Source organism: Vigna unguiculata, chromosome 7, assembly GCF_037176805.1.
Source record: "Vigna unguiculata cultivar grain cowpea cultivar isolate G323 ecotype 2 chromosome 7, ASM3717680v1, whole genome shotgun sequence".
Lineage (NCBI taxonomy): Eukaryota > Viridiplantae > Streptophyta > Magnoliopsida > Fabales > Fabaceae > Vigna > Vigna unguiculata.
Window position 1 is genome coordinate 33,694,468 of NC_140798.1, and position 11,551 is coordinate 33,706,018.

The following is an 11,551-nucleotide window of genomic DNA, read 5'->3' on the forward strand; positions in this document are numbered from 1 at the left end:
ACTTATTTATTGTACCCTGCAATTGAGATTGAGTAGTTTTTAATTAATTTACAAGTAATGTTTTAAACCGATTTATCGTACAATGTATTAAATTTGAGTCGTGTGACATATATAAGATAAATAGTAAGATAAATAGATTTTAAAATATTGATACATAGTATATCAAGAGCCAAATAATATATTCAAAATTTATAAATTTAATAAATGTAATTAATAAAATAAAAATAATTGAAAATTGCTTTCCTCTTATATTTTGAAAAGAATAATTTACTTTTAATTTAATTCTCATAAATATACTTATTTAAAAAAAATCAAGATTAAAAAACAAACTATCACAATATAATTAAATATTAAAAAACGTAATTATAAAAAAATATAATAATTAAATCACAATTAAAATCTGATATTATGAAAAAATATATAATAGTTAATTTTTTTTCTTTTAGGTTGATAAAAAAATCACTGTACAAAATACTCATGATGTAAAAGTATACAAAATCATAATATTTTAATATTAAATGGGATAAGAGAAACTTAACTTCTTGTTTCTTTAAAATAAAACAAAACATTTGATAAATAAAAATATAAATAATGAGTCTATTTTTAACTTTGTTTTTTCTATTTAGGAAAAAAAGTTATATAAAAGAATGAAAGATGAGCAGAAAAAAAGTAAATCAAAAGACAAATAAATAAAAAAATATGTTAATGAGTTTTTATTTGTTATTATATTTAATTGTATGTTTTATTGTTTATTAACAATAAATGACGTATTTTCTAAAAAAATTAAAAATTTATTGAATTTAATTTTTAGAAATTCTTATTATACATATCAAAAAAATATAAATTTGGTAGCATGACATTTTAAAGTTTGGAAACACAACATCTTCGGACCTCTAAAAAGTTCGCGCAAATTTTGTATTCAGATAATTAATTGTGTAATTTTAACATATTATTGTTCAAGTAATTATTCTCATTAAAATTGTGAGTTTTTATTTAAGAGATTTCATGTGTATATTTTAATACAAGATCTAATATAAATTGTTATATTTATTAGTCATCTTTATATAACAAATGTTAACATTTAAAGTTATACTTGTGTAAAAGTTGAATTGTTCGTATTTATCTGGGTACCCATGTTTCCAAATTCTACACATGACCCTAAACAAAACTGGTTAAAAAAAAAAGATTCCCGAGGTGGATTTACATGCACTCTAACTCTACCTACAATTACGACTCAATTATTATTGTCACTTTCTTGGTAAACAAGTTGATGTTGGAAGGGAAATAAAAATTATTTTAATTAGGTTCGCATCTAGTTTAAGATATTCCCACGCCTTGTCCCTTTGGTAATCAACATGCCGTGTGGACTCTATTTTTTACGACAAATTATACTTCTTAAATCAATTTATAAAATTACACGAAAATCTACCAAGAGAAATAATCAATATGACAAAAAAAATAAATATAATTTGTTGTTAGAGTTTTTCTTTTCATAAGAATATTATATAATTCTATTTTAATTCCTCAAGGCACCCCTACATACTTGCGTATTGGAATTCTCCCCTAAACTTGCTCGTAACTCGATAACGCCCCAATCTTATACTATCAAAATACTACACGCACGAAACACACGAGTTCAGCATGGTAATGTCCAATTTGCCCCTCACACTCATCCACCAATAATTTGCTTCCAAGCATTCAATTACCAACCAAACCGTCCTTCCCATCCACCGACCAAAACCCTTCATTTGCCTTGGCAAAATAAATGTAAATGTAAATATAAAATAATAAATATATAATATAATAATAATAATATTTTATAACTGTTATCATGAGTTGAAAAAAGGAGGGGAAAAGAAGAGACGCAGGGGTGGATGGTAATTTGGAGCGAAGTTGAAGTTTGAAAGCATAAGAAAGGGACGTAACGGGGATTTTGGAAAATGTCGTGGGAGCGAAGTGGCAATAGTGAAATAAGAGTTGAGATTAGCACCAAGTAGAAGCGGAGTAGCGCTGAGTCTAAACTCGAAACGGAAGAGAGAGAGAGAGAGAGAGAGAAGAGGAACCGTCTTCGTTAAGGTCAAATTTCCTCAACCTCCAACTAACACGTAACGCCGGAGTTCTCCGCCGCCGCGCACGGCGAATCCCGACGCCTCTCAATTTATGCTATATTCGATCGCCTGCGTTCCGCGACTCTCGTCGACGGAATTCCCGGTGACTCACCGGTGGCCCGTGGAAAGTAGTTTATTTCCTTATCATGAAGAATCAGTCCAAGGACAACGGTGGCAGCAAGAGCAGCAATGGATTTGTTCCTTCTTCCTTCAAGTTCATATCGTCTTGCATTAAGACGGCGTCCTCCGGCGTACGTTCCGCCGGCGCCTCCGTCGCTGCCTCCATATCCGGCGAAGGACACGACCGCAAAGACCAGGTAGCATTTTTGCGTGAGTGCTACTCTTCGAAACTTGTCAGTTGGCGTTGCCTTCTGAAATTGCGATTTGTGAATGCTGTTGAAAACTGACAAGTCAAACATGCTTGAGTTCTGAACTTTGTTCATTGAGGAAAATTTAGTGCGGCAAAAACTTGCCTATGTTGTGTTGTCTTTATGGATATGCTCTTTTTTGGTTGAAACACTCTCTCCAGTCTTAGGAATGAATTGTTTATTGTTATTTCATGTGTTTTGTCTCTAACATTGGTATTTCATTTATTCTGGATTATTGAATGAAGCTAAGAGCGTAATCCACATGGATATTTCTATGCTACTCCATTTCCAATAGTTTTCTTTTTGTCCTTTGGTTTTGTACGGAGAGGCATTGAATATTCTGATTAACAATAGCAATTTCTCTAACTCCAAAAAAAAAAAAATTGTAAGAGATGTTATTTTGTTTTTTTGGTTTTTGTTTTCATGATTGCTGAACATGATTGATTTGAGATTGGTTTGTTCGATGATAATGGAGTAGTTAAACAACTTCTAACGGACGGGCCTTATAATTGCGGATAGGGAAAAACTGTGATATATGTTTGTGCTGGTTATTAGAAACATTCACTGTATTCTGGCACTACTGAGTAATTTACGGATCCCAATTGTAGTGATGAAATTATAGTTTGATCACCACTGCCATGTGGCGAAATTCGCAATTGCTCTCTGGCTGTAAACTTATTACTTATGGATGGAGTCAGAAATATTTACGTCTTTATTTGTGAAACAGGTGCTTTGGGCTTGCTTTGACAGGCTAGAACTAAGTCCGTCTTCTTTCAAGCATGTCCTCTTACTTGGTTATTCCAATGGCTTTCAAGTTCTTGACGTGGAAGATGCCTCTAGTGTCAGGGAACTTGTGTCTAGACGTGATGATCCAGTTTCCTTTTTACAGATGCACCCTGTCCCTGCAAAATCAGAAGGTTGTGAAGGATTTGGAGCATCGCACCCTTTACTGTTGGTTGTTGCATGTGATAAATCAAAGATCCCCGGTAAAATGCTAAATGTAAGAGATGGCCATAATGAAGCTCAAGCGGAAAATATTGTTAGCTCAGCTACAGCAGTTCGGTTTTACTCATTAAGGTCCCATACCTACGTTCACGCACTGAGATTTCGTTCAACTGTATACATGGTTAGGTGCAGTCCTCGAATAGTGGCTGTTGGTCTAGCTACACAAGTAAGTTTTTTGACAGTACTTTCAATTTGTTTGTAGCACTTATATTGTTAGTTCTGCAAAAATACACGTTACTTTGTTGAGGAAGTTTAGTATATCGTTGTTTTGGTAGATTATGGAAAGGTCTTATCAATTTCCTTGGGCATATTGCAACTTTGCAGGTTAATTATAGATTATCCTGTCACCTAATGGATCGATTATGTTATGCATACTATTTATCCATTTCATCGTAATACAGCAACCTAGTTTGCTAATGCCATAGGTAAAATCTGCCTGATTTGTTTCCTTCATTTATCCTTTGCTCGCAGATATATTGTTTTGACGCTCTTACACTTGAGAATAAATTCAGTGTTCTCACTTACCCCGTACCTCAGTTGGGAGGACAAGGAATGATTGGGGTTAATGTTGGCTACGGTCCTATGGCTGTAGGTCCCCGGTGGTTAGCTTATGCCTCAAACAGTCCATTGTTGTCAAACACTGGTCGCTTGAGTCCTCAGAGTCTTACTCCTCCTGCTGGCAGCCCATCAACATCACCCAGCAGTGGAAACCTGGTAGCTCGATATGCCATGGAATCTAGCAAGCATTTGGCGGCAGGGCTGATCAATCTTAGTGATATGGGATACAAAACATTGTCTAAATACTATCAAGATCTAATACCTGATGGATCTAGCTCTCCTGTATCATCAAGCTCAAGTTGGAAAGTTAGTCGATTTGCATCAAATTCTACAGAAACAGATACAGCTGGGATGGTGAGTATGATTTTATTGACAACTTAACACGTTATAGTATGATTTTATTTTGCAATGTTCTGGACCCTGACTAGATATTTTCTTTCTTAAAGTAATATTGGCATCTGTATTACAATTTGCATGAGATCATCTATTGGTTCAGCTTAGCCATAGAAGAAGAATTTTATAAGGTAGTTAATAGCCCTGAGTATTTTGCTGTAGTCTTTTCTCATTTCTTGCCCTTCTTTTAATCATTGTTTTATGTCAGTTGAAACAGGAAAGTAACCATTCTATATACTTGTTGACTAGTATTTCTCATCCATTGCAGGTTGTTGTCAAGGACTTTGTTTCTAGAGCTATTGTGGCACAATTTAGGGCTCATACTAGTCCAATATCTGCATTATGTTTTGACCCAAGTGGGACACTTTTGGTTACAGCCTCAATTCATGGCAACAACATTAATATATTTCGAATTATGCCATCCTGCTCAAGAAATGGATCAGGTTCTCAAAGCAGTGATTGGAGCTGTTCACATGTGCACCTTTACAAGCTCCACCGTGGCATGACATCTGCTGTATGCTTATATTCTCACTGTTTCTATAATGCCTTTTGTGTTTAGAGCCCAAATTTGATAAACAGTTAGTATAAAGCTTTTTATACTATCATCTAATGATGTGTTGACACATTATTGAAAGAGTTACATATTTTAGGTACAAAATTCTTCACTAATTTGGCAGTATATGTTTGGATGAGAGCTTAAATAGCAGAATATCAAAATTAAATCCTTATGTTTATTTGCTTGAGAAGGGCTTTACTTAATTGTGCAAATTTTACAGGTGATACAAGATATTTGCTTTAGCCATAACAGTCACTGGGTTGCCATCATTTCCTCCAAGGGAACTTGTCATATTTTTGTTCTTGCTCCTTTTGGTGGTGAGACAGTTCTTAAGATGCACGATCAAGACACAGATGGGCCTGCTCTTTTGCCAGTTTTTCCTCTACCATGGTGGTTCACTCCCCATTTCACAGTAAATCAGCAGCAATTGAGCCTGACACCCCCTCCTCCTATTGTTCTTTCGGTGGTTAGCAGAATAAAGAATAGTAGTGCCGGATGGCTCAATACAGTTAGTAATGCTGCATCTTCTGCAGCAGGGAAAGTTTCAATTCCATCTGGTGCTGTTTCTGCTGTCTTTCACAGTTCTATTCCTCATGTTTCACAGAATGCATACTCAAAAATTCATGCTATGGAGCACTTATTAGTTTATACCCCTTCTGGTCATTTAATTCAATATAAACTACTACCACCATTGGTGGCAGAGTCAAGTGAAACTACTTCAAGAACTGCCCTAGTTCCATTAGCACAGATACAAGAAAAAGATTTGCGTGTGAAGGTTGAACCTGTTCAGTGGTGGGATGTCTGTAGGAGATATGATTGGCCAGAAAAAGAGGTGTGTGTATTGGGGAGTACTGTTGGTGGACTGGAAGCTGAAGAAATGATTTTGGATAATTCAGATTATGAAGTTAATAGAATCGGGAGCAATAATTCTATAAAACTTAATAAACAATGTCATTTCTCAAATGCAGAGGTGCATATAAGCTCTGGACGGATACCAATTTGGCAGGAGTCCAAGGTAATCATTTGATTTCTGTGCTGAACACAACATTATTTTTTTTCATACAAACTATTTCTTGCTCAATTTTTTAGGTCTCTCTCTTTGTCATGAGTCCTTTGGAAGCTGGAGTGCCAGATTTGTATGAGCTTAGTACAAGGGGGGAAATTGAAATAGAGAATATTCAAGCTAATGAGATTGAAATAAAACAGAAAGATTTGCTGCCCATCTTCGATCATTTCCACAGAATTCAGTCTACTTGGGGTGACAGGTAAAATTACTTATCTGCCGTATTGTAGTTGGTCCACTCGGTATTATGTCTTACGGAGATTTTCCGCTTGGAAAAGTTCCATTCAAGACGCATTCAATTTAAATATCAGGCTCTCTGCTGCTCTGTATTTCTTTCATGCTTGCAGTTTCTTGCTGAGTTTCTGTTTTCATTTTCCTTCTTTGTTGCTATAGCTTTGTGATAGATACTGAATCAGAATTAAACAAGAAAACTGCCTTACTTTCAGAACTTTTAGGATCTACTTCACCCAATACCCTCTTACAAATGACAATATGATCTCTCTCCGCCCTCCCCTCTTATTTATAGGCAACATGCCTTATTTATTTAGCCAACCAAGCTAACTGGCTACTGGGTATCTATCATTGCTAGGGGTGAGGAAATAATCCGTTTCTCCATTATCCATCCACAAGGAAATCCATCCATTAAAAAATATAAAAAATGGATTGGATCAGATTCATCTATTTTTTTTATTTCAAAATCAATGGATCCTCTCATCAATAATTGATGGATACAAATTATTCCAACCAATATTTTTTCATAATTATATCTTTCTCAAATTTACCTTTTTTAAAAGCTCTCAAATATATTATTGAATTCGTTTTACAATTATTTTTTAAATTGTACAAAAATATATTATTTTTATGGATGGAATATCCATCTCTGAAAATATTAATTAATGAATTGGATTTGATTTTTAACAAATAAACACGATTTTTAATGGTCTAAATTAAATTATTGAATCTTTTATCTGATTATTATAACCCAAAATAAAATTGATCCAATTCATCCAGCTTACCAACCTCAATCAATACTCCTCCAAAGTTCCACCTTGTCCTCAGGTGAACAGCAAAGTCAGAAGGTGATAAAGGCCCTGAGATTGAATGAATGGGTCCCTGTTTGTGATGGTACCCAAAAGTGTGAACATGGGTTATAGGTTTATGCAACAGCATGCTTTTGTCCTTCTACCAGCCGGACTTGACTCATTGCTAGCCGAAGAGTCAAATGCAACGATTTTCTTTTAAACCCACTCTTTTTTTAGTGATTTGGACTTGGCTCATAAGTCAAAAGATTGACCCAGATCCTGTAATTCCAATCTGGGCGTTGCATCCCTGTTTCATATGCCGTTCATTTGTACTCTTCTTGTACTTGCAATTCAAAGGTTCATCTAGCCCTAATCAAATCTGCAGCGGTTCTTGTGGTGTAAGTTCGTTGATCAGACTGCGTAACTTACTCTTTACGATGACCGAAGCGGTTTTTGCTCTGGTAGTGTGTTCCCCTTCACCCCCGCCTCTTTTTCTTTCTTCAATTCTTCTTTTTGTTGTTCTTGATTATTTTCTTGGTTGAAGAACATGGTCATTGTACAGCTTATCCTTTCAATGCAAATGCAGCATGCCTCAATGTTTTCTCCTCCCCATTTACTCCAATGGTTCTAAGCTACAGATCTTGTTTCAGTACCACCACCAATAAGCTTCCCTCCCATCAGATATTGACATCATTTTCATGAACAGTTCCCTCAAAAGTCAAAGATCACAGATCGCGTACTATTCGATAGAACGTAATCAGAATTACATAAAGAAAACTGCCTGACTTAGAGAACCTCCGTGGTCTGCATCTCCTGACCCTCGTACAAATGACTGGATGATCTCTCTTCCCTCCCCTCTTATTTTCTGGCCGCACACCTTATTTATTTAACCAACTAATAAACCTAATGGATACCTATCACTTTGCTTATTTTTATTTCGAAGTTCTATGTGGAGATGTTTTGAAGGCATGGCAGTTTGAAACCTCCTATTTGTGAACATGCTGATATTTATGTTAATTTTCCTATTTATTTCCCTTTTGTTTTTAAACTGTAACTTGTACTTAGTTCTCTGTTTACTGGTCAATGAAATTGAGTATGATGTTTTGGGGAACACTGTTTAACTTGTCATTTGTTTGAATTTAATTTTGGAGTGTTTCTTCATCTTTATGTTACTTTTGTCTGAAATTTGAAAACATCTGTGCAATCGTCCATGCATATGCTAACTAATTCCCCAATTTTTTCCAGAGGTATTGTTATGGGACGGTGCTCTAGCTCTTCGTCTGATTCACATGGAACTGAGGAGAAGTTGTCAGAAGAAGCTGCATTTTTCAATTCAAAATTGACGGTACCTGCTCAAGCTGAGAAGACGTTTGTTGGTAAGATAAGCAGTACAACGTGAAATCTTCTGTCGTATTTGTTAGTGAACTATGTAATTGTCTCAGACTTGTCAAGAATTTTTTTCATCAAATAACTTGTCTAATAGTAAGATTAATTTCAAGAACAGAGAGGTGGCTGGTGTCACCTCTTTTAAGCCACAAAAGTCAAAACTGTTGACGCAAATTATGTTTTAACAGGTGCCTCAAGTTTTGACAATGCTATAACTGCAAAGGTTAAATCATCAGATCATGATAAAGCCAATGACAGTTTCAATTCAAGTTCTAGTGGCTGTGATTTGAATATGAATGTTATTTGTGAGGAGTCAATACGTGACTCACCAGACTTTGAGCAATTTTTTCAAGAAGGTTATTGTAAAGCATCGGTTGATTGTCAAGAATCAAGAGAAGTCATAACTGAAGTGGACTGTAGCAGTCCGTGTGGCAGGGAAAAATCTGATGAAGATGGTGATAATGATGACATGCTTGGTGATGTATTTGACTTCTCTGAAGAAGGTATATATCTGAAGCAGGCTAATTTTGATTTCAATGATATTCAGCTTATCCATAGCTGCTCAGTTTGTGCACGTAGCTTTTGTGATGTATTTGCCGGTTTGGTTTTAATTTTTCTTAAAACTACAAAATGCTTGTGTTGCAGGTTGACGATTACTAATTTTATGCTTGCCTCCCTCTGAACTGCTGTAAATTGGTCCTGTAAAGGAGAAATTAATTGACAAATGCAGGTGATTTCCTTGCAACAAGCTAAATGCTACTGACCATTGATTCAAGGAATTTGTTGTTTTTCCCTTTCAATATTCCTTCCCAGTCCAATGATTCTTCTCACCTTCTAATTTCTTGTAAATGATGTATATTGAAATTCATAACTACAAATTATTTGTGTGGGTTCTGGGTGGGTTCTTTGCGTGTGTATTATATTTTTTTCTTCATAGTTCATTGCTTTGGAGGCAAAGCGAACAGGCCAAAGAGAAAGGGGGAGAGGGCAGATAGTTTGTTTGTTTTATCCTGCTCACTTATATTTCATTCATGCTGGGTTATTTATATTTCTCGTCACACTCTTTGCTTAATTCAAGAGATTCATTTGTCCATTGCAAAATAGTTTCTTGATCTTCATAGTATCAATTCCAACATAGAGCAGACGTATAACTAGTATATTAGTCCCACCTCTCCTATCCTATTATTCTTATAAACCAAATTTAAAGTTTTGTTTGAACTTTTTGTAAGTAACACGATCTTAATTATCTGCTGGATTAATTTTTTTTTGCTGAAGTATCTTTATTAATAGCTTCTTCAAGCTCAATAAACAGTTGCCTTTTTCACTCTTAATAATGTGCCTTTTTATAGTTCATATATATAGATACAAATTAATGGAGTTGATGAGGTCATGAGAGGGTTTTAAAGAATTAAGGCCAATAAAAAAATTGAAAAAATAATGTATCTTATTATTGAAATGAAATAATTCAGAGAAAAACACGAGTTTGTGAGAAAAATAGTGTTATTTCTTAACCAGAGGAGTGATTATAATTTATAGCCCAAAATGGTTCTTAAATGCACTGAATACGAGGTAAATGTTCTAAAATTTAATAAATGCGTTGAATTTTAAATAATTATAGAACATTTTTTTTCTTCAAAAAGATGAGTGTTTGTAACACAATAATAAATATTAGATAAAAATTAAGATTATAATTCATTAGAAAATGTCTTTATTATTATTTTAAATTTTAAAAGTGTACTTGCGGATGCGTAAGATTTTGCTGGCTGTCTGCCGCATGGATGTTTAGTATGCTGGAGAGGGTCCCAATTGCAATTTCATAAGCAATGTAATCAAGGATTATAATTAACCCAATAAAAATATAAAAAAAAAACCCTTGAAATTTTGAATCAACACGCAAGCACAGTGGTGACGTACATGGTATAATATTTAGTCTTTTCTTTATCACAATTGTAATTTTCATGAAAAAAAGTACTTACTCTATTAAAACATATAGACGTTATTTAATTTCTATTTTAAAAATATTATCTTTATTGTTATTTAAAAGTTAAAAAAATATTAGTCATTATTTTTTATTGTTATTTAAATATTTCATACACTTATTACAAATAAAGTAAAAACAACAAAATATGATATAAATTGAAATGTGAAAAGAGTAAGATGCATTACATAACTTTAATTTTTCCAACCTAATTACGTCGTTAAGCAGAAAATTGGAAGAATATCCTTCGTTCTCATCATCAAGCTCTTACATAAAGAAAAAAGTACGTGTCTTTTCTTTTTTTTTTTTACTTTATTTTAATATATTGAATAATTTTTTCACCCATAAATAAGTGGTCATTTCTTATGTATTTTACATATTTTAAAATTTGGTATTTTCAATTAAAATTTTATGAGATTTTCAAGTGTCTTGAAAGTTTGTTATTTTTAACTTATTATCTTATCTTGAACAAATTTCCTAAATGGGAAAACAATCAGGTAGTTGTCCTTTGATCTTTCAAAAGGTTATATGTTCTTCCACTTTGCTCATCTTACCTGTTCCATTTCTTTGTTTTTACCTTTTGTTCTTTTTTTTTCATGACATTTATTGGTTGAGTAATGGATACAAATCTTTCTTAGAGTTGATATGTCCTTTTAATTCTGATTAGGTAAAAAACTTAATAGCAAAGTTTCACACCTTCTAGTTAGCATGCAGAAATGGAGAAAATGAATTGAGAAGAGCATTTGGTTTTCAAGTAGAGAAGAACTTCACGAAGATATGTTAAGAAGACAACATAAAAATATAATATAAAGAAATTAGAAGAAAACATCTCAAAGAAAACAAATAATTTAAAAAGAGACATTCAGGCTATTAATTAATACTTATTCTATGGTAAAATAAGGATAAAAATATCCATAACATTTTTTCTCCAAAGAATCTCACTCTAGAACCATAACATTTTCTATGAAAATACCGTTCAATAATACATTCCCGTCTTCGTGAAATGACTAAAAAAATGTAACTATTTCATCTTTTCAAAACACCATTATACTTTGCCATAAAGATGGGTGATAGGTGTAGGAATGTGTGAGGTGTTGGTATGAATACGAAGGGA

At 33.8% G+C, this 11,551-nt stretch overlaps 1 protein-coding gene across 1 annotated transcript; it reads left to right on the forward strand.

Annotated features, from left to right (window-relative positions):
- The first annotated feature begins 1,971 nt into the window (after nt 1–1,971).
- ATG18H (autophagy 18h-like protein) lies at nt 1,972–9,560 on the forward strand. Its single transcript, XM_028080035.2, has 9 exons — nt 1,972–2,425; nt 3,204–3,647; nt 3,953–4,393; nt 4,701–4,946; nt 5,209–6,003; nt 6,078–6,253; nt 8,319–8,449; nt 8,648–8,962; nt 9,105–9,560. Exons 1-9 carry the CDS (start codon nt 2,255–2,257, stop codon nt 9,107–9,109), a joined length of 2,724 nt encoding a protein of 907 aa, XP_027935836.2. The 5' UTR covers nt 1,972–2,254; the 3' UTR covers nt 9,110–9,560.
- The last annotated feature ends 1,991 nt before the right edge of the window (nt 9,561–11,551 follow it).